We start from the raw sequence: 25955 nt of genomic DNA on the forward strand, positions 1-25955 counted from the left end.
TGAAGCCTTTAATAATGCATGCGGTTTTATAAAAGCATGATAACCAGCTGGATCTACCGTCTGTGAAGAGAAGTGTAATCTAGTTCGATTGGAAAGTCTGATAATAGTCATTTGTAATTTTAGGGGTATACGTGTAACGAGTTTCGCTTTCCGAGGTTCAAGAAAGTTATTGTTATTATAGAATTATAAAAACGTCAAAATATTTTAGAATATTTATGAAATTCGCGGAAACACTGTTTTTTATGAAACAAATAAACAGTATCGATTCTTCTTCGAACCGTGTTTATGTTCGCGAGAGTATTTTAAATAAATTAGAAACTTTTATTACTTTAGCTTCTGCTGCCTGTCGATTTTTATAACTCTCGTTAAAATTCCAATATCGTTTTACGCGCGGAGTGTTTTTTAAATGATTGATAAATATTCTAGAAACGCTTTGAGATACTTTAATCATCGTTTTGCTGTTGAGAAATTACCGGAGTGGAATTAATTAGCCTTTCTTTCATCAATTTCTGGCTCATTTTCTCGGTGATGAATTAACGATCGAAGGTTGCGTTATTGCGTCCGAACGCTTCCGGCTCGAGGAAGCGAGGATCATCTGTCAAAAATTGGCCGTTTAACAAATTGGATTCGAGGCGAGCAATCGAAGGCTGCCTTTTGATGACGTAACTATGTATCTGGATGGCAAAAATAAAACTCGCCAATGGAGCTATTTGTGTTCCCTCGCGAATAATGATATCTGTTATGGTATAAGCCAACGTAAAATTAAGAAAAAAAGAGAGAGAAAAGAAATTGAAACATAAATAGTTTAATATTAACGAGTCAAGCGATTCCATTATAATTAGTTCAATCCGAACAATTAAGGATGGTGATTTATATTTGTCAAATCCTTCAGCTTTCGCGTCAGTTTGCTTTGCTAATAAATTCATGAAGAGCGTGTCAGGGTTGATTATACACGATTAATTGGGTAATTTTAAGTGATTAAATGATTCAACGAGCATTCAAAGGTAATACCATTGACAATAATTGAAAGAGGATTTGGCGAAAGTTATAGGCCAGCTGATGGCTCGTAACGTTACATGATCCATCTGGCAGATATGCCAACTTGATTAACGAGAAATGTTTTGCTTCATCTACAATGTGCGAATTCTTGTTCGCGTTAATTTTCTCAAAATTAATTTGCTCCTGGCAAGAAAACATTCCACAATTATTGATCGAACATAGAAAAACTTCAGCAAAGAAGTACTGTGCTTCCCGAAAATCAATTCCACTGTGAAAAAGAAAATGGAAAAATTTTTCAACTGGAAATTTTTCATCAAAACCTATTTTTCTGTTTGGTAATTATTCTCTTTCTTATTGTTTAAGCGTACAGTTGTGTAATTGATATCAATTCCCTGGAAATTAATTTCTTTGTGAAAGAAAAATGTTTGGATAATGACACTATCGTTTTCCCAGAAGTCGTTTATTAAACCGTGTTTTTCTTTCCAATGGTCATACGAGCTCACAGTTGTATTGTTCATTTTATTTCTTAGAAATTTTCCTAGAAATTTTTTTATCACAACAGAATATTTGAAAACATTTCATTTCTAAGAAGAGAAGTAATGAGAAGAATGTATGTGGCAAAAGAGGAATCAATATCTGAAATTATCAAAGTTAGATGTTCTATCTCACGAAACGACGTACAAGTAATTAAAGGCGTCACGGTGTATTTTACAGTCTGTTAATTGAAATGCCTGCTCTTTTTCATGTTGCTTCACGTTCACTAATTAAAATCGTGATATTTTTCCAGATTCGAGGCTCGTTCGCGAAATCCTCTGCTCTAAATGATCTCGTTTCAGCGTTTTTCAAATGTCATGTGTTTTTCATTTCACCAGAAAGTGACGGAAAATTCACAAACGCGGTTTTTTGTTATCGCCTGACGTTATGTCGTCATTAAATTAAATTAAAGAATATATTTCAATCTTGAAACGGTATGTAATTACAGTTAAATTCTTATTGCACAATTAAGTGTTTCAGACTTTAATGAACGTGACTGTAGATGCGATACTCGTCTAACGAGTGTCTTTGTGTTCAGAGTAATCCACCGGAAGTTGGATTCCACTGAAAGAACAGAACAGCCACTAGAAATAATAATTTCACGAGGCTGTTCACTCGATTAAGTTAGCGAGCCTGCTGTGGCGATTTCGCCGACGCGATATTCTGCCATCTAAAATGGTACACGCCTGGAAGGCAAATGTCCTTCCTAAACGATCGTTTCCCGGAAATTATTTAACGAGATATCCGGAATCGCGATAGGATTAAAGACAGAAGACTCAATTTCCCGCGAGCTGAATTAAACGTCCACTAAATAATTATTTATCCATGAATTTTACATTTAAATAACGGAAATGATTTTTGATCTGCGCAAAATTTTCTTCCTTTTCCTTGCCTTTAATCCTAAGAAAAAGGAACGCTTCGAATAACCGCTCTTTACTTCGCTTCCTTCTAACTTTCATCAGTCAAGTTTTTTCTCAAACGAAGTTTGTGACAAATTCCCTGGAAATCCAATTAATTCTTCGAATAAAGTTCATATCGTAAGTTAAAAGTTGAAGCATCAAGATACGATGTTTTATTAATGTGAAAATATTATTTCCCCTCGATTTTATTCGACGTGCGATAATTCCTTGGGCAGAAAATCATTAAAATAATCGCGAAGCGTGGAAACCTCGGTTTGTTAAACAATCATTCTTCGTGGAAATCTAAAATGCAGATAGAAAGAGAAGGCACGAGAAATAACAAATATTCACGATCACGTGGATCGAATGTTTTCATAGAAATCGACGCCAGCATGGGGATGAAATAACGAGCTGAAATATTGGTGGGAAGATGAATCAGACGTTTTGAGAAACGTCCAAGTGAACCCTTTCTTCGATAACATTAGCGATTCCTTTCGTTAACCTGAGTCATGAGAAAATATTTGGGAAACCCACCATGGTCTAACGATATTAATTAATAGTAAAAGTTAAAGAGAAACTTCGTTAAAAAATTTAACGAGGAAACTCGTACAAGTAACTTGATCAACGGTGAATTTCATATAAGTCTGATCAATGATTTACCTATTCTACTGAAACTTGGTATAACGTGTAATTATAAAGCAAATAAGAAACTATTATTAATTAGGAAAAGAGGAATGTGTAGAAATATTTGAAATAAAATTGAGTTTATTTCGTGAGGAATAAAATTGCCACCGACTGCAGTGGTCGAAGTCAGAAAATTGACTTTTCTATTCCGAGAACTATCTGTCGCGCCTCGTTTACGAGGATCACCCGGTCCCGTGTACGCCAGCAGCTTTTCTCGATCCCCTGTTGTAATTACACGAATCCGAAAATCTCGTTTGAATCGGGAGCAGAGGGGATTAACGAGTAAACGACTTTCACGCGCGTTCGTTGGCTCTGAAAACTCGCGTGGCGAGCAACCGTTTCGAGGAAGTCGTACCACGTCACAACTATAGATACTCTATTTTCGCTTATCTCGCCTCTACTGGCTCCTCTCCTAAGCTCGTTCCTCTTTCTCTCTTTCTTTGCCACGAAAACGTGTATTTCTGGCACGGCATCCCGACCAGCAGCACAGGGCAGAGCTCCGAAGACAAATTCGAACCAGAACCCGGTTCCACCACGAATCCCGATAAACCTGATAGCTATCACCGCCGGATGATCTCTCGAGAGGTCGACAGAGGAAAACGATTCTCTGGATAGAAGAAGGAATAACCAACGATCCGAGAAATTCTCCATCTAGTCTCAATGAAAAATTGTTGCAATTCAAGTGAAAGTTGATTGCTTTTTTCCAATGTAAATTTTCCCTTTGTTGATACAAAAGTGGTATCGTTAGGAAAATCTTACCTTTACTGGTGAGACTGAAGCTTCGAAGCCTGTAACTATCCTCGTCCTCTCCTTCCTCCCTCGCTGGCATTTGCGACGAGGTATCAGGAACATCCAAAAATGCATTACTCTTCCTGTGATGAGTATGATGCATACTTTGCCCTCTTCGACTTCCTCTTCTCCTGAGGCCAGGACTGATATCATTGTCAGTCAGTCTTGGTTCACTGCTGCAATGAGCAGACTTTACTGTGCCTTCGTGGTGATGATGATGATGGTGTGCAGCTGAAACAAAAATCGATATAGAAATTGATAATTAACTTGTCATTTTTATAAACCATATTCGTGAAACTATACTTTAATAATACGAATACATATAAAAGGAGGAAGTATATTAATTTTCTTGAATTAACGAAGGTGCTTCGTTTCTGAAAAAGGCTGCCATTCATTTGACTGTAATAAAAGTCCAAAAAGATTTCAAAAGGGTCAAGTTTCACTCATAACACTCTCTCTCTATCTACCCTTTCTCCAATCACGTTCTTCGTCTTTTTTTTTTCGCTCTCAAAGCCTGAACCCAGCATCGCTTTTCACACGATGGCTTCTCGCTGTCTCGAGCGTGGGTCCTTTGAAAATTTTCCACTCTTTACCTCTCTGCCGATCGCCTTTTCAAGGCTCCGAGGCAATCGAAGAAAAGCAACGGGAGCAACACGTGAAATTGAAAGACTAATCAATAAAATCATTCCAGACGATTCATTCTATTTTTGTTTAATCGTGAATATAGGAGCGTTCCTTTAAACATTATCCAATCTTAACTAGCCTCGAACCTAATCATGTTACTTCTTATTCGTTTCACGCTGGATGCGTTTCATTGAACGCTTTATCGAAGCAACGGATTGCTGGCTGATCGAAGCGGTTAAACGAAACGGCTCTCGATCGAACAGCTCGATTTTTTTTAGTTGCCGAGTCAGGTTCGTTAAGCCGTAAATAAAACTTCGATTGCGATGGTGGAGCCGGTGCCGGGGAATAAACTCGACGCCGGATTCGTCATTGCGTCGAAACGGGCCTCGTGAAAGCACCATTACAAATCGTTCCTGCGCTCGACAACGTTTTACGCTTTTCCCAGCCGACGAAATCACGCTTCAGCTTCTATTCTGGCAACGTTCAGCGTTTCGCTAGTAGGTCACTGACAGACTAAACGAAGCTCCGATGCCAGTGCACCTTAACTGAGGAAATAGTTGCTGGTCCGATTCCATTTAATTCAAACACAAAGTGTCCCATTTTAATCCTGAACCATTCATTTTTCCAAAAATTATTCAAATAAAATTTACTCTATTTCAAAAGGGGGTAGAATTATATCTTTCTTTTGCCCATTAGCTTGACAAGTCATCGAATATTCCTGTGTCGTAAGATCTTTCGCAATTTCCCGTCCCATGGGAATCGAATCGAACGTGCTGTATATGACGTTGAAGCCGCGTCACTTCACCCTTCGAAGAGTTAATTTAAAAATGGATAGTTGTATAGGGTCAAACCCATTGAACGATGAAGAGCAGTGTTATCTGCGTGCTCGTTCACGTGGCGTCGATACCGTGTGTATCACCCACGCCATACCAAGTGATCACGCGAAAATTCCGAACCCGTTCAAAGACCTCGTTAATGAAAATTAATTATCAAAAGGTATCGAACCATCTAACGTTACTTAAAGTGAAGAAATCGTTGAACAAATACATTCGTTAATTAAGACGAAAATCAAACTGCTATAATGTTAAATTATTCATCGGAGGCATTAATATTTAACGAGTGCAAACACAGCTAATTAAAGCAAACAATTATGAAGACGAGCAGGAGGAATCCTAAGGAACGGTTAAATTAAACTCTGAATGAAGTTAATATTCAATCCGACTTGTACAGCTTCTTCTAATACAAAAATCAAATATACTGTGATTTTTTGTTATTAATTAAATGAATTATTCTTCTTTTTGGAAAATTCAACAAAGTCACGGGGTAGAGAATGTATAGTTAGAATGACAGGAAAGAAATACGGTGAACTTTATTCTTTATCAGAGCAATCGGTGTTTCTAGCTGTTAGAAAAGAAAAATTACCAAAACGATCGTCTGATTACCTTGGGCAGCCGCTCGACGACGGATGCTCTTATTCGCGCCGGAAACACGGGCACTCTGGGACCTGGTCGCCGGTCTGCGTCTTCTGGTCGGTGTACTGCTATCAGGAGTTCCGCTTCCACTATCCTTCTCCCTGTCGATTTTATCCCTTTCTCGTGCACCCGAGGGAGGCATCGCCTCTAACATTTGTTCCATACTAGAGAAACCAGGAGCACAGATCGAGGCTGACCTGGTCTTCCTGCGAAGCGAATTCTCAGCCATCTCGAAAGTCGTTTTTTCCTTCACCAACGCTCCTTTTCCTTTTCAAATCTCTCTCTTATACGAAACTGTCCACCGAGATCGATCTCTCTAAACGATCTGAATATTCAGTTCACTCGTGTTCGAGAGTCTGTCTCTCGTTGATAATCTTCTCGTTTTTTTTATCGAAACCAAGAATATTCTACGAAACACTTTGATCCTTTGAAACGATCAAGAAGTTGAAGTGCTGTCCGAGAATCGACCGGGACGAATTTACGAGTGTCGTTTCATGGAAATCGCCTGCTATCCGGTGGATTTATTCTTCGGATAAACAACCGGTATCTTCACAGACGTTTCACGATAAAAGACCTTACTATCGCACGATCGACACAGTTTTATTGTTTCAATTAAAAGTTTCACACGAATCAGATAAGGTTCTGATTGTTTCTCGATGAGTTCATTAGAGCGCGGCTGAACTTGTGGCTTCGAAGATGAAACTTCAATTCTAAAGCAACACGTGGCATTGTAATTGTTAATTGCAACAGATGTAATATATTTGTAAAAATAATAGCCTGGTCGAAGGAAATCTCGACATCGATCGTGGTTGAAGGTAAACACATCCCAGTGGATGTTAATTAGAAATTATGAAGGTTGAAATGATTTTTAATTGCGAGTACTAACATTGTGCGGGATAAAATTGTTCGAAACTAATAGATGAAAGGAATACGAGAAATTTTTTTGACGTTGCGATTGGTAGGTTTTTTTTTTAGAACCTTCGCTGGGTGATCAAAGGATTACCGAGTGTAAGCTATCGCTTTGAAAACTTTGAAATTAGTTCTGTTTTTTACAAATTCCTTCGAACTATTTAATTTTGATTAATCGCAAATGTAGAAACCGGGCTCTGGTATTTCCGCTTCGAAAAGGGGAAATAGATTCTCATTGAAACTAAAAAATAAAACAGAGAATATTGAAAATACGAAATATTGAAAAAAAATGATATCGAGGAATGATTGCACATACAGAGAGAGGATAATTCATTTTCCAATCAAAATGGCATGGTATTTTATTGATTCACATTCCCAGCTGTCGTCAATTAATATTGTAATTGCTTCTACCAGTTTCCAGGCTTCGTAGCTACTTTGTTGCTACAAATTTGTCCCGATACAAGCTTGCCAATTAAGTTATTTACGTAAGAATAACCTATGGAAACCATGTTATTTCCTTTAACATGGTTGTTAAACGAGGAATATCATTATCCCATTAAGGAGCAACGTTACGTCGATGTAACGTTTCATTTGCAATTCTTTCTTTACGATCAATTTATATTATCGAAGTTTATTTGTTTTATGGAAATCTGTTGGATATCAAAATCGTCGAATTTCTAGGAAACACGACAAATATGTGTATCCAGCTGAATGTGAAATACAGCACAAGATATCTAGAAAGAAAATTCATTCCCGTCGAACTGCTTCTAGAAATATAAATATGTAGATCACTTTGCGATTTTATATATGGATAGAGTATGGAATATCATTCGATTTGTGCAGTATAGGAATCGTACTTGTGAAGGCACTTCGCAAATTTATATTTATTCAAGATTGGATAAATTCAAATAATCTGATTGTATTTTCAGGAACACAGAAATACATGAAATTAGATTCGTACCTACAAAAGGATTCCTATATTTAATCAGGAACTAAAGTGGCTTTTACTGTTATAAGCTATCCCGTTGATGCTTTATTAAACCTTTATTAGGAATATCTATCTATAGATCCTCTTTTTCTGCTCTACGAAGGGAAACGACGCGTTTATTGCGCCCCAAGTGCAACGTTAAGTGGAAGAGATCAACCTTTATTCGTACTTCATTGTGTTTACGAGCTTTAGAGTGATAAGTTTGATAGATTGCAAACTCCAAATTAAATGTACTTCAAAATGATTTTTCCTTTCAAGGAATTTCTGACAGATGATATATTTTCAAATTTATTTAACTTCTAATACTTTATTTGGAATATAATTAAGTTTACGATACGAGAAATAGTGACGTTTCATTGAACTAGATGCAACGACCCTCTAGTTAAGTCAAAGAGCAAAATCGTCGGCGCATCTCGAACACCCCCGCAATCTTGTGAACCTTATCAAGCGGCAAACTCGCGTTACTCATTCTCCGATATATTAAATGTCTCGCCACCTTATTACACACCGCATTGATAGAACGCCGTGTGGAACAGGTGCGCGAATGAAATTCCATTTTCTCCTTCCGTGAAAATCGTAACTGGAATAATATGTCGTACAGTTCGCGACACCATAGAAATTCTATGCCACATAGAGATGACATTTTAACGAATAAATAAAGAACTTCGAATACTCGTGTTCTTGTTATGATGGAAAATATAGAACGTGTCTTCTTTCCTATGATTGTTCCAACTGTTCTATGTTTACCATAAACTCTCTTTTAAGAAAATATTTAATTACAAAGCTCGTGGATCTGAAGCTTTAAATTTCTAATAAATTTCATTAAAAATAATAAATAAAAATTTAAATTAAATTTAAATTAAGCTGAATAGGAATTTGTAAATTTCTCCAGTTATTTTTAATTGGATTTCTACTGCTTGAAGAGCTAAGATCCCAACGCACACCCGTAACTCCACTTCCAAAACCCCTAAAGCCCTCTAACAAATAGCTGGCTAGAGGATGAACGTGTTCCTAAACTCTCCTAACACCATTTCACAAACTTCGTCGGGTGTTTTGAACAGTGAAAAACAAGGATGAGAAAGCAAGACTGATCGTTAACTCGACGATTTCCATGTTGCTTTCAATTCGAAGGAAGTTTCTCCCAAACAAACACGATCGTACGAGATTTCTTGGACCATCGATGGTATAATTACCGCGGCAATAGGATCGCGTTTACCACTTCCGGTGGCCGGAGATCGCGTCGGATCTGTTGGTCATTTTCCAATATATGTACTTGTTTCCCCGTCGTCACATGTCTCTCTCGCGCGGGCAACAATCGTTCGGGAACGCGACGCACAACGCACATACGAGGATACGCGGCACACTGAGGCTGCCGAGGAACGACGTCGCGACGCTCGGCGTCGCGCAGCTCGACACGCCTCGCGGCGATGCTCGGGAAACCTCGTGCGAACGTTTTGGCCGGCGTCCAATTCGGCGACGCGACGCGTCCTTTTGCACCGCGCCGCGGCCGCGTCGTTTCGAAATCGCCGAAACGTGGCTCATCAAAAGATTCGCGGGAAAACGCCTCCCTATTATTTATGACAACGGGCTGAAATGAACTCGCGAAACTCTTTTCTGAATTCTTTTTACAAAACGACGTCTAAAACGAGTCTTAAATGTTTAACAGGTGATTGTTACAAGTCCTTGAGATTTTCAACTCCTTTCCAAAATGATCCTGTAAACTGAGGTCGATGTTGATTTCAAATAGAAACAGATGTTCCTCGTGGTAAATCCGAAATTCGTAAACAGTTAACGTAATTTCCCATTGTGTTCGATCAAGGATGAAATTTGTTTCTTTAGGAAAGTAATAAACGAGTCGTTACGCGGTTAGCAGCTACGGCAACGGAAAATTTTCTGAGGTCAGAAGAATTTTCATGGAACGAGTTACAAGCGGAAAGGTAGCAAGATTAAAAGAGAAGTTGGTTACGCGGTTTCCTCAGAAAACTATTGTGAGGATTTAACTTTCACGTTTCAAATGATTTCTTAGAAGCCGAAGGTTGCTCTTCTTTATAATTAATCACATCGTTTAAGGTGGCTTGAGGTTTCTAAGAAGACCTCTTCAGACTCTCTTTCTTTGAAACACAGAAGAATATTCTAAAAGTTCATAGAATTGAATTGGAAAAAAAATTTTGGCAAACGTTAAACGTGATTTGAACGTACGCGAAGATAACGAGAAATGGGTGTTAACCGAACGATTCAAAGAGATCATAAAGACATCGTTTTCTAGCTACACCCTCGTGTTGCTTTCTCTTCTTCGCCCTATGCTGGGACGAATTAAGCCGAATGGCACAAGTATTTTTGACTTGTGGTGGTTTAAAGCTATTTCAGGAACGTCGACTCCTTCGTTCCTTCTCCTCTGCCTCTCTATGGTAGTTACTCGTTTCATTTGCTCCTTTTCCTTTCCTGTCCGCAGAAAGTATTTTTCTTCGGATACTTATTAGTTCGCCTGGTTTTCCCGCAAAAGTTTCCAAGGCATCGCGATGATTCCTCCGGTAACTACCCTTCTCGCGGTTGCCGTTGACCCTCGACTAATTCCAGGCTGAGAAAATAAATCTGCAAACGCCGCAGGAACAAAGAGGCAGGCAAGCAACGAACACGTAGCCATTTTAGAGATAGACCGCTCGATTTAGGGGATTCTTTGGAAATCGCTCGCTAAGGAATACGGTTGATTCATCGTCGACCTCCCTTCGGCTTTTCAGAACCTTGGACTTGTTCTAGAAATCTTTTGTATTAATGCTTTCTTGTGTTCAACGAAGAGGAATTTTACCGAGATGGTTAACGATCTTACGAGAAATCGAAGGTCGAGCAACGATCTTGAATTAGGGTAGTATTCCGTCGACTCTATACACGCACAGTGTGGCTCACCACCAAGTAGACAAGGCTAATTGCGAATACCGTGTCCGAATTACTTCGTGTAATTGCGAGAATATTAACTTTCTCTTATCGATTTACACGCGAATGCTGATCGTGTTAAGAGATAAAATGATTGCGACGAAAGCTCGCGACAATTTATTGCTGAAGATTTTCACTTCTGATAATTCAGGATTAATGGAGCAAAGAAATAAATTATTATTCCGCGTTATACTAGAAAAATTCGTGCTGACCCCTGTTTTATTCCCGATAAATTCGTGGAAGGTGTCTAAGAATAGATGAGTTCGTGCACTGAAAGGGTTAATTCATGCTTATTAATTAACACGACCACCAGTCCGTCGTCAATTCTCTTAAATATTGATTAATAACGCTTAAGGAGTATTATTCTCACGGAATGTTCAATGAAACGCACTGTTGATCCACGTAAAAGAAGTGGAAATTAAAAACGATTAAATAGAAATATCCGATGACGAATGCAATTAATCTATTTGATTAAATCTTGGTTCTAAATTATTCGTGGATTATACATTGAAATTCTGCAATACCTTCGATTCAATTGCGAAACGTTATTGGTATTAAGTGAAAATACTATAGACGTGAATTTCCTTCACAACAGACTAGTTAATTAATTATTGACATATTAAATTGCTACTGAAATTCTGTTTAGTAATATCTTCAGGTACGCAAACAAGGATTTAAACTTAAATCCAATATTCAGTAGTACAGATCTTATTCTAATTTGAAATACAATTTGGAACTAACATTCACAAAGACGCTAGCCAAATCTAATTCCCGGAGCAATACCGATACTATTATCGTGAGCCTTTGACAAGTAAGTGACATGTCACTATAGATATTGGTTGGACAAACAGTCTTAAGTGCATATAGAGTAACTCTGTTTAATCAGAGGTAGAGTTAATATCTGAACAGGTGTATGGTTATATCAATGACTTTATGAACCTACAGAAGGATATGTAAGGATCTAAGAACGATTTAATTTATTTTTTCCACTACATGTGTTTTATCGAATAAACGTAAGTAACCGAAATCTACCAAGTGGCACGTTCTGGCAATAATATTACGATTATACTGATGTTTTCCGTATTAAGTAACACGTAAGTAACACGATTATGGTATCGGTTATCAGCGATGTTCTATGTACATAACGTTTTAATGAACACCATCATTAAGAGAACATTTCAAGAAATCTTGATTTTGTGTTTCGAGAACGAGCATCACCATGTCCATTCTGCTAGTGTTGTAAAATATTTGAAAATTTTGATGACTTCGGTTGGCAAATTTACTTCTATAAAGTAGCTGCTTTGCGCTCAAGCGCATCAGTCTGTCTTCGGACATCAAAGAGTTTGGAGGTATATTCTTTTCTTAGACCGTAGCGCCATCTACACAAAAATGGCTCAAACTACTCAACACGTTACCGATCGATTTTCCGTAACAAGGAGACATTAGCTTATCGATCAGTAACACGGCAGTGCACGGCAGTCGCATAGCTGTCGACTTATCGATATGTATTCCGACTGTCGGTAAGTTGTCAAGTAGTTTCCGCCGTTTTCGTATTGAGGACGCCAGGCGTATGAGGAGGGCACAACCAGTATAATTTTTTTCCAGAGTTTATTTAATTTACTTCATTTATTTTTTTTTTGCTTATTAAATAAGCTCATCGAAGGGGAATAACATTTATGATTATATCCCTTTTCTGGGTCTCAGTCGAGCACCCCATTTATTTTACTTTTTCCAGTTATTTATATAATTTTATCCCTCATTATAGGCCAAGGCCATCTCAGTATTCTTTACATCTCTACATTCTTTTCATCCCTACATTCCTTACGTCTCTTCATCCCGTACATCCCTACATTCTTTCCAACGGTACATTCCTTATATCTCTTCCTCCCTTAAATCCCTACATTCTTATCATCCCTACATTCTTTCCATCCCTACATTCTTTCCACCCCTACATTCTTTTCATCCCTACATTCTTTTCATCCTTACATTCTTATCATCCCTACATTCCTTATAATAAATATATTATAAAAACTTCTTCGAGTAAAGGTAAGTAAAGGTAAGTTAGTTTCTTAGAATTTCGCGAAAATTTTGAAAAAACAGCGCCCCTTAACGGCAAAAATGCGAACTAAAATTTCGATGTCGAATCAGCGCCCTCTGGCGACGAAAAAGAGAACTAAATCTTGCTCAATTTCTGGCCCTCTGGCGGCAAAAATGTGAACTAAAATTTCGATGTCGAATCAGCGCCCTCTGGTGGCGAAAAAAGGAACTAAGTCACGTCAGAATTTTGGCCCTCTAGCGGCAAAAATGTGAACTAAAATTTCGATGTCGAATCAGCGCCCTCTGGTGGCGAAAAAAAGAACTAAATCATGTCAGAATTTTGGCCCTCTAGCGGCAAAAATGTGAACTAAAATTTCGATGTCGAATCAGCGCCCTCTGGCGGCGAAAAAAAGAACTAAATCATGTCAGAATTTTGGCCCTCTAGCGGCAAAAATGTGAACTAAATTTTCGACGCCGAGTAAGCGCCCCCTGGCGGTAAAAAAAGGAACTAAATTTTGCAAAAATTTAAATTTAAAATTAGTTTTCACAAGGCTTTACTTACCTTTACTTACCTTTACGTACCTCTGCTTACCTTTACTTGTAGCAGTCTTTATAATATATTTATTATAAGGGATGCAGAGATGTAAGGAATGCAGGAATGAAAAGAATATAGGGATGAAAAGAATGCAGGGATGTAAGGAATGAAGAAATGTAAGGAATGTAGGGATGAAAAGAATGCAGGGATGTAAGGGATGAAGAGATGTAAGGAATGTCGGGACGCAAGGAATGTAGGGATATAAGGGATGAAGCGATGTAAGGAATGTAGGGATGGAAAGAATGTATGGCTGAAAAGAATGTAGGGATGCAAAGAATGTAGGGATGAGAAGAATGTAGGGATGAAAAGAATGTATGGATGGTCTGTCGAGAAGAAAGTCGTTGTCCAGTCTTGTTGAATCTATAGTCACTGGTATGTATTTGGTACTGTTTTAGTTCATTGTCTAAGTTACTCCAGTTTCGTGGGTAGAGTGTATTTGCAAACTCTCAATATGTCATGTCAATTTTGTTTTTTCCCGTTAATTAAATGACTTTGTATTTATATTATACGTGATGTTTTTAACAAATAATACATTTATGAATTATGGTTTTATATTGTAAATTAGATTAAGTAGTAAATAGTTATAAAACAGTACGCTGTGCGTATTTGTTCACATGGAGGTTGGTGTTTTCTTTAATGCAATGTCAATTTTAATATTTATAATATCTAAAGTGAATTTCTTAAATGTACTAAGTTGTTATAATTATCTATATCGGTACAAAATTCTGATTACGTTACTTCCGTCATATTTTCTTTCTTTGTCTTTATATACCATTCAAAATGATTTATATTTACCTATGTAACAGAATATTTTCTAATATTTGACTTCTTGTTTTTTTAATATAAGAGCATGAACCTTTAAATTATTTTAATGTATTTCAATATTATATTAAATAAATAATATTTTCATATTATCTATAGTAAATATCATTTTATTGCGTATCTTTGTAGTAATTTACTTTAATTTTCTTTTTAAGTATGCATGATTTCATTTAGTTTGTTGGTGGTAAAATGTCCACGTCAGAGTCTGGTGTGGGATGTATTAGTGAAGTTACACTTGCAATTAGTAAAGCAAGGGGTTCTCAATCAGGCAATGTGAGAATACTTGATAGTCCGGACTCTGATGGATCTGGCCATTCAAATTCATTTACTGTACAAAGATTTAATTATCCTGACAATGATAATGCAAATCCAGGCATCTTACAACCACCATTGACCAGTGATGACTTAAGAATACCAATAGTTGGATATGAGATTATGGAAGAGAGAGCTAGATTTACAGTTAGTAGAACTGCAAATTTATTACTGAGTCGTATATATTTATATACTTACTATGTCTAACAATATTCATTATAGTTTTATGAATATTTTTTTTTTCAGGTTTATAAATTACGTGTAGAACTAAAGAATGGAGACTGTTGGTTTGTATTTAGAAGATATACAGACTTTGTTCGTTTATTGTCACAGTTGAGAAGACAAAAAATTCCCATTTCACAATTAAGTTTACCTAGAAAGAAATGGCTTGGAGATAATTTTGCTCCAAGCTTTTTAGAAGAAAGAATTCGTGGTCTCCAAGCATTTGTTAATGCAATATTAAGTAGTCCTCTTCTTATTGGCACTACATGTGTTAGAGAATTTTTTTGTTTAGATGAGCCACCCGCTTTATCTGACACTGCAGAAGAATCTAGAGTAAGTGTTTGCATTAAGTCTCTTTGTATTTGTTTCTTTTATTGAGATCCTCCTTTTTCTCAGGCAATTTTTGAAGCATTAGAAGACACTATATATCATTTAAGACAACAGTTGAGGGAGAGAGATGCCGCGCTTGCATCTGAAACATCTTTATGCAATGAGCTTAGAAAGAAACTACATCAGATACTAAGGTAATTAAATAATGTAATGGGGTATAATCAAAGATTTAATATTATTTACAATCAGTATCTAAACTACTACATTCGTGTTTTAGTGAAAGACAAACCTGTCCGAAATGTGGTGCAACCCAATAACAATTTTGTAACTAATTTTAAATTAACAAGTTGATATTAGTAAAAAATTTCGGACTGGAGTAAATAGGCAACTTGGATTTTTATACTATAAGACTTAATTTTACTCTATAAATCTCATTTACATTGCTGCAATTCCATCAATCGTTTGAAATATCTGTTAAACATTAGATATTATCTACTTTATACTTTCAGTTATGCATTTTTGATTACATATTTATATACAAGTTGATTATTATGTAAATTGATATGTATAAGATTTCTTAAAATAATAAGTACATTGAGCTTTCCTAGCAATAAACATAACTTCGTAAAAGCCTTACAGAGGTGCCTTACAGTTGTAATGAACAAATACATATATTTATATACGTAGTATATCTAACAATATACTTATGAGTCAAAATGTGAAGATAAAAAAAGAACAAATGTCGGTAAACGAAATGTTATTACAAGTTGACTATGAATATATACCAAAGTGCGTTGATCTTTGGTGTTTTATAAAAGTTCAATATATTTTGTAACATTTTACATCATGTTAGCAATAATCATGTTTTTAGAGATATAATTGACATTAATAATATTTATTATTATCATAGTATTGAAATATCAGTGATCCTGGAAGATGATTAGGATATTACAATATTATGATATTTAAAGTATACTTATGTACAGATATAATAAATATTTGATATTTTCTTAAATTAATACGTTACATTTGCTATGTTGCTAATTCTGTACTATAATCAATATTTATTATATCTCTGCGGTTGTTTTATAAAACCTTTACAATACTGCACAAATGTAAAAGCATTGTTATACTTTTGAATTCATTGTTTTGTAGAAACATGAAACAATTTTAATAAAAAACTGAAAAAACATGAAATCAACAAAAAGTGTTTCGTTATTTGTCATAAAATATACCTATCGATTTGATTTCTATCGTAACAAGAACGGGATCTCGCTTTACACAGCAAATAAGATATACTAAGTTAAACGTCGCATCAGTCTTCTTTATCTGGAGCAACAACTAGACATAACGCTTGGATCAGGTACGTGAGTCTCACTGAAAACAAAAAAAAAGAAAAAACGAACAATTACATTTTGTTAACGGTATGAAATAAAAGGTACCCATTTCGTAACACTCACCTGCAAACGTGCTTCTGGCTTTATTGTACACGTAAACGTGATAAATGCCGACACCAAGAAGAATAAATATCAGGGCAAACAGATATTTAGGTGACGGATCGTGTATAATCGGAGTGACAGCCAGGAAGATTGCAATCCCCAGTACCAACCACGGTACTACGATCGGTACCGCGTATGGTCTAGGTGCATCCGGTTTCGTTCGTCGCATAATTATCAGTGATAACATTGCGAGACCGTAAAACACCCACGTCAAGAAACTCGCGAATTCGATCAGGGCGATGATGTTTCCCAAGAGCAAACAAACCAACGCGAGTATTCCTTGAACAGCAACAGCAGCCGCTGGGGTCAGTTTTTCGATATGCACGAAACTGAACACCCGTGGCACGTGTCCTTCCCTTCCGGCCACGTAACACAGCCTGGAAACACCGAACTGAATACTTAGACCGCATCCGAAGGTGGACAAAACAACCCCGAGTGGTACCGCGAAACTCAACCAGGAAGGTAAGACTTTGTCTGCCCAAAGAACCGCGACAGCTCGTGCACCAACCATTTCCGGTATCGTTAGCGCAGCCATGTACATTAAATTCATCGAAACGTATAGAACAGTGATCAATGGCACTGCGATCAAAATACTTCGAAGTATATTCACTTCCGGTCGTTGGATTTCTTCGGTAACGACCGCAGCCGAGGTCCATCCATCGTAAGCCCATAATCCACTGTAGAATGCTAAAGCCACGTCACCGAGAGACGTCGTAGTTCCGCGAAATGGTTTCTCCAATAATTGAGTGTGACCGGTAGACAACCACCAGATCCCTCCGCCGATCACGAACACGCATGCGACTATTTTGCATATCGTGAATATATTCTGAACCCTCACGTAAAGTTTCACGCTGGTCAGATTGATGTAGGTGATTAAACCGAGAGCTAAGACGGCTATGAATTTCTTCAACCGAGACATCGATTCCTCTGGCAGATCCTCCAGGTAGTTGGAGAACGGTTGCACGCTGTACTCGGCGAAGGTGAGCATAACCACGGCCACTTCCGCTGGTCGTAACAACACCACGTATACCCAGGAACATACGAAAGCTGGTATCTGTCCAGCGTATCGATGCAACGGTGAAAACGCTTCGATGAAGTAAGCGTATTCGGCACCAGAACGCGGTACCACTGTGCTTAATTCGGCAAAAGCTAACGCGCCAAGGAGAGACAATATACCGCAGGTGATCCAAACGATCAAACAGAAACCAACGGAGCCTGATTTTTCCAGAGCACTGGTGGGAGAGACAAAGATTCCGGAACCTTAAAATAAAAATAATTGTTGGATTAATAGTAAACGAAGCGTGCGAGATAATTTCATGAAGTTAATGTACTTTGAAAAGGAATAAATTCTTATCTCTGCAACTTTTATCGATTCATCATTTAAATATGTATTTACCCCTTATCTGTTTCTTATAATCTTATAATAACGCTGTTAATTATGTTGAGACGGTACAGGTAGTTCAATATCAATTATTGAAATTCCATACGTTTTTATCTAATTGATAAAATCTCGAAGGTAAAAGTCGCGTCGTGTTCTCAGATAATGTTAAGTCCGATCGATTTGTCGATCTACGAAGTTCGATTAAAATCAACCAAATATACCTACTCGAGAAGGATGTCTCGTAATACTCGGGCGCGTGGGTCAGTGATTAACCTTGATTAACCCTCTTGATTCGTAATCGTGTCAAAGCTCGACGCATAATTACCAAAATGTTACGTCGAGTTCTTTTTTTTAATACAAAATATAATTATATACTTAATCTCAACTAGATTGACTAGATTATATTGGACTAATCTAGATGTTATTCGAGGGGTCTTATTTAATTGTATCACAATATTTAACAACAAGATAAAAGTATCAAGGCTTCAATCAGGAACCCAAAAACATACTTGGTTACCACTTCATTGATTGTAAAAATTCCATAAGTAAATAATTGTTCAACAATCAAAAATTTAGTCCAAAATGAGAAGAAATTGAATAATTATCGAATAAGGTCTAACATGCAATGTCATATTACTTGTAATGTTAATATAAGTACTTGAAACGGTAAACAGGAACTGTTCGTTATCAAAAGGCTACTGTGAAAAAGTGGCGGGAGAACGCTTTGAGTCGTTAAAGAAGACGAGCTATATTATAAACCTGAAGCTTATTCAGATGTACACAATTATGCAATTGCTGTTAACAGTTCTCAAATGGATTGCTTGAGGGGAACTGTTGGCCTTCTGTGATTCTACGAATATCGCAACAATTTTTCTAATTATTATATTTAATACCTTTCAGATGGGTGATAAACAGGATTTATAACGAAACGTTATCTATATCCGACGTGTAAGTTGCAGAGTATAGTGTATAAACAGGGTATTTCAACACTTTGTATCGATCCTATCTTTTATTTGCAGAAAGAAAATCTTTTATTTTACGAAAAGAAAAATATTTTTACAAGCAAAGACGGAGTGTAGGGATAATTAAATTTCAACACTGGCTCCTATCGTTTCTCAGATGAAATTGCGACAATGTCGATACCGATTTCTTATTATCAGCATGCATGCAATAATACTATTACTTTAAAGTAATTGCAAGTTTCTCTTGTTGTTGTTAACGTTACATTTACGTGACTTTTAGGCAAAAGATCAATAAATATATTGCAATTGCGAGGATGTTTGCGTGAGAAGATGCATCGGGTTTAAAAATAAAGTTCATTGTTTGGGTATTCCAAGTTGAAGGAATTTAAATTTCCTTACGTAAGAATAATTAAGTAGAACAACGCTGATAATGCATAAAGGAGTTTGAATCATGTTTCGCATAATCGTTTCGAATATCATCGGTAGCAAGCCGTGAAACAATAATGCAATTATATGGATTATCTACGTTTAAAAAGAACTACGAAAAAATGAGAAGGAAGGAAAACGAAAAGCAAACGATCGACGCTATCAAATCACACGGGTATTGAACAATAAACAGTAGGGTTGCATCGGAAGAAAACACTAGATATTTTCGATTTTTCATTAAACGTAATGTAAACGAAAGTTGGATAGATGGTAGATTCAATTAATAACATTTTATTATTTCGTAACAATTCCGTACCGATCATAACAGCCACTATGATGCTCACTGCACTGAAAAGGCCTAACTCTCGTTTTAGCGCGATTCTTCCATTTTCTTTTTCTTCGTGTTGCCTCATTTTGTAGGAGATTCGAGTACAACGAGGAGCGATTTACAGCGAATTATCCAATTCACCAGCACTTCCGCAAGTGTCGTTTTTCTATTTCTTTTTTAATTTCGAATTCAACGACTCATCGCGCGAACTACACGCAGGTTTTCAAACTGCCTTCGATCGGCTCTTCCTGGCTCTTCCCGTACAGTCCGCTCGACCAAGACACGAATCGGTTTCCTCGTGTCTTAGGAGCCGAATCGAAGACAGTGTGACGTTATCGTAAGATGTCCAGAACGAGACTGAAGTGTTAACGGGTCAGCTAGTCACTTATTTTTACAGGCGCGCGATGTTTCTTCTGATAAGAGTAGCATGTACCCGTGTCGCGATCCCGATATCTTTGACAATCGGTAGCCGTCCGATCGATTTCGATGAATTTATGGCTGATTTAACGTATCCGAAGAGGAAAGCTCGTTAATAATACGTAATTAGATAAAAGCTACCAATTAAATTGCTTTGGTCACAACGCGTCCTTCTTTCGACACCAATAAACTACAAACGGTGTGCGATTAGTGAGCGTTAAAAGAACTGTTTGCACAAAATTTACAACACCGTCCATATCGGTTATACGGGGACGGTACATACATGCGTCACCTTTCGGCAATCGCTCACATTTCGGAATGTATTATGAAGTTTTGTCAGAAAGAGAAACACTTGATAAGATAATAATTCGGATACCGTTTCATCCTTTTGAGAACGACGGTAAATCGGTGGAAAGCGATGTCTCATCAATGCATGTATTCTCCTATCCTCCTTGTTTTCATGTTTCTTGGCCAATGATTAAATTTGAATTCTTTGTTGTAACATTATGCGTCATACAAATTTATAGAATGGACATTTACATGGCTTAAAGATAGGGTAAGTTTTTTGAAGAAACGTAACAACTTTTATGATATACGGAAACACATTGTTAATCATAGATGAATCATGACATCGTTATCTCTGAAATGAGGGGAAATCTTTTGGAACCTTTTTCATTTTGAAATTCAATGTTATATAATGCTTTTAATTATTAACAATTTAATCTTATTCAGCTTCTACTTGTTACATGGATATCTGTTTATGAGAGAAGAGATAAAAGATATCTTTATTACAATGCAATAAATACTAAAGTTAACATTAAAATCTCAAATGCAAATTTAAATAAACCGTACGATATCTGATTTATATTATTTAAGATATTTGAATGAATGTTTACGACACGTGTTTTTGACTTTAGAGAGAGAGCACGCGCTCCAAAGCGGCATCGCGGACAGATTCACGTGACCATATGGGACGCATCATTCATATTTGAAGTTGAATTTTCACGGAATTTACAATCATGTTTTAATCAAGATCAATAATTGTATATGAATTTTATTTGATAGCTATGTTGCACAGATATTCGTCATTTCATTTTGACAGATAGTTGAGGTTAATGTGTTGCGGTGAACACGCGTATAACCTGTCCAAAACTGAAACATTGATTAACGATGGGAGATGAAGAAAAGAGATGTCAAGATGAAGAACCCAGTGAATTTTATTTTGAATCCGATCACCTAGCATTAAAAGGGAATAAAGATTACACAGCCCTTTTAAAAACGATTGTAATTCTCGAAGCGCAACGAACCCAAGCTATAGAAGATTTGGATAAACTCTTATCTATTCGTTCCAAAGCACTGAAGGATCCAATATCTTTTGTGGCTCAGATACAAAATGGTGAATTACCAGAATTACCAGGGCCACAAAAGATTGCAGAAATTCCTTACATTGAGTGGTCACAGTATAATGTAGCTGCACCTGATATGCGTATGAGACCTCAGACAAGGCATGGACATGTATTACCTCATGTACCAACAAAGACAGAACAAGAGAATGGAAAAGTACATTTTAATTTTTCTGATAGATATAAGGAACATTTTTCTTCTACGTAAAGCATCTGTATTAATACATACTTTATTATAGATTTTAGTAAGAGGACGTGCTTTTGATGAAAGTAAACCAGAAACCTTTAATCAATTGTGGACAGTGGAAGAACAAAGGAGATTAGAGGAACTTTTAATTGAATATCCTCCAGAAGAAGTAGAAATGAGAAGATGGACTAAGATAGCTAATGCTTTAGGTATATTAATAAATCTTTACTTATTCGATTCATGAATTAATTCTGACTTTTTTAAATAGGTAATAGAACTCCGAAACAAGTTTCTAGCAGAGTGCAGAAATATTTTATTAAACTTTTAAGAGCTGGATTACCTATACCCGGACGTGGCCCTAAAATGAAATTAGATGTTAAAAGAGGAATCGGCCATAGACATCAGCGCAATAATTACTCGCTATTTAGACGTTCTACGTTCTTCCCGCATCAGGACATGTCTTTTACAATGGCTGATGAAAGCAAAGAACAGCCAGTTGCAGAAGAATCTGTATGTATATTTTATATAAAAGTATGGACTGTATGTTTCATATAAATAACAATTTTTAATTATAGGAAGACGATGCTGGAAATAGTACTATTGATGATAATCCTGAACTGAGGCATATAGAATTATTAAGACAAGTAAAAGCTGAGAAAGAGGAAAATTCATCTTCTGTATTTAAACATGTTGGATATAAGGTACATGAATGATGGTTTTCGCGGTACATTGAGAGAACTTAAAAGTTAATGTCTTTCTTTTATAGTGTTCGATATGTGGAGAAGAGCCTTTAACAGGCACAAGGTGGCATTGTTCGGAATGTCAAAATGGGCTTGACTTATGCGGCGATTGTGCAGTACTACAATTAGAAGATGAAAAGCCATTACATGATATACTACACAGACTGATTCCTATAAAACCACCCCAGTATACTAGAAGCTACGATTTAGATTATTTCCCGCAAAGTTTCAGTAATTCGTCTTACAATTACTTAGATCCTAATTTTTTACCCGAATAATTTTAACAAGTTTGTATCGATATGATTTTATTATAAAACCAGCATGTAAAAATAATTTAATATTAAACTATTAATACTTTTTTACAATTTGGTTGTTTTTGTACATCTCCTGCTTCCTATATCTGTAGACTTACTTGACTAGGTGTTATTCGTCTGTTTGAACTTTAAATTAATTTTTTTTCTACACTGATCAAGAGTGCCGTTTCTTATACTTTCCCGTATAATCTTAAAAAATTCAAGATACTGATGTACATTGTGTCTAAAAACATAAGTTAATGTGTGCATGTATAATTAAAAAACATTATTAATACCATTGATTAACTCTTACTTACATCATTAAGAGTACCATAGAAAGCATTTCTCTAGTATTACATAAATGATGTAAATATGCTCTGGTATGATTTTTACATGCAACACACTCGCAATGCGAGCATATGGGAGAAAAATCCTCCTTATACCTATCTTCTTTAAATGACATCACATGTTCCATGTTATTGCAAACATCATGATCACATAAAAAAGTTAAAGCTTCTGCATTTTGAGTAGCTATATAAGGGTATGATGTATCAAATACATCTACACCTAATTCAACAAGATCTAGTACAGTAAGGGGATTCCAGCATCCTACTGATACTTTTAATTTTTCAGGAGGTAAAATGTTCTGTAACGATCACAATGATTTCAAAAAATATATTAACCCACAGGAACAAAGAACTTAATACTTACAATGACATGTGATACTACTTTTTTAATTTGATCTGTTTGTATATTTGTTACATCTGGTCCATTATTATGCAGTCCATCAATTATATATCCTAATACAGGTTTATCTTTTAAAAAATTGGCTGACACTGTTCTAGCTTCTATGTCATAGCCACCTTCAATAGCACCCAATATTTCTGAAGATTTTAATTCAATGGAAGCTGAATGTCTGAGCATACACTGTTCAAAAAATACCATACTACGATGTACAGCCTTTGATACCCTTCTTTTACTACTATTAATATTGGTATCTCCATCATGAAAAGCAACATACAAATCTGGTTTAAATGCTTCTATAATATCCATGTATTTACTAGGTGTTAACATATGTTTTCCATTTTTAGTCCATAAAGGAATAGAATCAGGTTGATGATAACCTGATGGGATAGCATAACATGGGTCATGAGTTGTAAGAAAATTTAAATATTCCTAAAATAAAAATATTTACCTAAAATGTTATGTATAAAGATAATGTTATAGAACATTAACAATGATGATGAATCACATTATACCTTCATACCAACAAATTCTGCAAAGTTAACACTGCAATCTTTTATTGATTCTAACATTGAAATTGTAGAGGTAAGAGAAACAGATAACAACTGTGGATCTTTGGTAACCATTTGGAAGACATCCTTTGTTAAGTGTGGAACGATGCCTCCCTAATAAAGATAATGTCAAATAAGATAGTATAATAATAATTAATCTGAATTATAAGCTATGGAAGTTTACCTTTGTATAAATAAGAGCCAGAGGAGTTTCAAAGCTAGCATTGGGAATTCTTTGAAACTCTGATAAAGTACCAATTCGAGCGACGCAGGATTTTAAAGAATTAGTATTAAACTTCATATTGAATTTTATACTAATGTTGAGTATCTTTCTTAAAAAATTTGTTATAAATCTCTTTTACAAGTAAGTAAGTACTTTAGTTAGGGCGCTGCTAGTGTGGAGGCCGAACTTCGAATTCCGCGTCGGTAAAACAGTCAACGTTTCATCGAAAATTAGGCCGAACAGAAACTGATTTAAGCGCCACCTCAGAAGAAATATCTTCGCCAGGGTTGATTTCTCTCTACCATTACGTATCAAACAACTTCGTTCTTTCTAAATTCCATATTTTGTGATTTTCTTTTTATTTTATTTTTAACCGACTTCGAAAAGAAGGAGGTAATTAGTCAAAAATCATACAAGCTCCTTTTTCAAGAACTATAAAATTACTATAGTTATAGGTTCTATATGGTAATATTGCAATCCCGAAAATACTTTTCTGAATTTAAACTATTGTTTCCCAATTAAAAAATATATAAATCTTTTTATAGTAGCTCTTAGCTTGATATCGCTTTCTAAAAGTTATCTTTAGAAAACGATATCAATTACCGGGTCACACCACGTGGAGGTGGCTACGTTAGTGACCCACCCTAAAATCATAAGAACGTGAAACCATTCAAAACAGATAACATAAAATAAAAATTTAAGCAATACAATCTTGAAATAGAAAATAAAATTAACATCCTAATATCAGAAAGAATTGAGAAAATAATAATAATTTAACAATAAAATGCTGTAACGGAAAACATAATTATTAGGATTAGATATACAATAACGTGAAAGCATTCAAAACAGACAACATAAAATAAAAATTTAAACAATACAATCTTGAAATAGAAAATAGAATTAACATCCTAATATCAGAAACAATTGAGAAAATAACAATTCAATAAAATGCTGAAATAAAATGCTGAAACAAAATGCTGAAATAAAATGCTGAAGTAAAATGCTGAAATAAAATGTTGAAATAAAATGCTGAAATAAAATGCTGAAATAAAATGCTGGAATAGAAAATACAATTAACATCATAATTTCTGTAACAATTAACAAAATAACAATTCAACAATAAAATGCTGAAATAGAAAATATAATTAACATCATAATTTCAGTAACAATAAAAAATAATTCAACAATAAAATGCTGAAATAGAAAATATAATTAACATCATAATTTCGATTACAATTGAAATGAAAAATGCCGACAACAGAAAATATCATTACCATTACAATCTCAGAGTATGTTTTAAATAAATAGAACATAATTAAAATAAGAACATGAAATATAATTGATGTGCAAATCAATAAGAAAAGAATAATTTATTTCAATAAAGCAATAAACGAAAAAGAAATAGGGGAAATAAAATCGCGAGTTGACCGCCAGTTATTATTCATACCGTTCAAGGAAAAATACAAAAAATGAAAAAACAAATTAGCGAGCATAGTGACAGAATGACTGTCCATCCGAAGATGGAGAGCCATTAGTAGTTCCCCTCTTCTGGGCAAATTTTGCCGGGGCTCTTCAGCATATAGCCTCTTCTTTCTTCGGCAATAGCCTCACAAAAATCACTCGCGGAAATTTTACGTTTGCTCAGACATTTGTG

At 35.8% G+C, this 25955-nt stretch overlaps 5 protein-coding genes across 6 annotated transcripts in view; 2 read left to right on the top strand and 3 right to left on the bottom strand.

The window, feature by feature from the left end:
• The window catches only part of LOC114878074 (GTP-binding protein RAD), a 31691-nt gene extending 22402 nt beyond the window's left edge, over positions 1 to 9289 (bottom strand). The window contains exons 1-3 of the mRNA XM_029191467.2: positions 9092 to 9289; positions 5972 to 6711; positions 3876 to 4136 (exon numbers count right to left, since the gene is read on the bottom strand). Of these exons, the coding sequence (XP_029047300.1) occupies positions 3876 to 4136; positions 5972 to 6230 (520 nt within the window). The 5' untranslated portion in view covers positions 6231 to 6711; positions 9092 to 9289. The remainder of the gene's footprint in view (positions 1 to 3875; positions 4137 to 5971; positions 6712 to 9091) is intronic.
• A 4561-nt stretch (positions 9290 to 13850) lies between these two features.
• On the top strand, positions 13851 to 16321 carry LOC114878055 (sorting nexin-16). Of its 2 annotated transcripts, none has more exons than XM_029191413.2 (5): positions 13851 to 14081; positions 14458 to 14742; positions 14842 to 15150; positions 15214 to 15341; positions 15425 to 16321. In XM_029191413.2, the coding sequence occupies exons 1-5, from the start codon at positions 14076 to 14078 to the stop codon at positions 15462 to 15464; spliced, it is 768 nt and encodes a 255-aa protein (XP_029047246.1). In that variant the 5' UTR covers positions 13851 to 14075; the 3' UTR covers positions 15465 to 16321. The 2 variants fall into 2 exon arrangements, with proteins under 2 accessions (XP_029047246.1, XP_029047247.1); XM_029191414.2 differs by having other exon boundaries at positions 13853 to 14081; positions 14439 to 14742.
• On the bottom strand, positions 15542 to 20325 carry LOC114878050 (b(0,+)-type amino acid transporter 1-like). The gene is made up of 3 exons (XM_029191408.2): positions 19732 to 20325; positions 16608 to 17906; positions 15542 to 16524 (listed from the first exon to the last, which is right to left on the bottom strand). The coding sequence occupies exons 1-3, from the start codon at positions 19826 to 19828 to the stop codon at positions 16463 to 16465; spliced, it is 1458 nt and encodes a 485-aa protein (XP_029047241.2). The 5' UTR covers positions 19829 to 20325; the 3' UTR covers positions 15542 to 16462.
• A 312-nt stretch (positions 20326 to 20637) lies between these two features.
• LOC114878054 (ZZ-type zinc finger-containing protein 3) lies at positions 20638 to 22855 on the top strand. Its single transcript, XM_029191411.2, has 6 exons — positions 20638 to 20716; positions 21263 to 21720; positions 21803 to 21959; positions 22019 to 22260; positions 22326 to 22451; positions 22517 to 22855. Exons 2-6 carry the CDS (start codon positions 21331 to 21333, stop codon positions 22766 to 22768), a joined length of 1167 nt encoding a protein of 388 aa, XP_029047244.2. The 5' UTR covers positions 20638 to 20716; positions 21263 to 21330; the 3' UTR covers positions 22769 to 22855.
• Positions 22779 to 24915, bottom strand: LOC114878051 (queuine tRNA-ribosyltransferase accessory subunit 2). Its single transcript, XM_029191409.2, has 5 exons — positions 24263 to 24915; positions 24043 to 24192; positions 23495 to 23959; positions 23101 to 23429; positions 22779 to 23027 (listed from the first exon to the last, which is right to left on the bottom strand). Exons 1-5 carry the CDS (start codon positions 24377 to 24379, stop codon positions 22907 to 22909), a joined length of 1182 nt encoding a protein of 393 aa, XP_029047242.2. The 5' UTR covers positions 24380 to 24915; the 3' UTR covers positions 22779 to 22906.
• Between the last annotated feature and the right edge of the window lie 1040 nt (positions 24916 to 25955).

Source organism: Osmia bicornis, chromosome 5 (genome assembly GCF_907164935.1).
Source record: "Osmia bicornis bicornis chromosome 5, iOsmBic2.1, whole genome shotgun sequence".
Taxonomy (NCBI): Eukaryota; Metazoa; Arthropoda; class Insecta; order Hymenoptera; family Megachilidae; genus Osmia; species Osmia bicornis.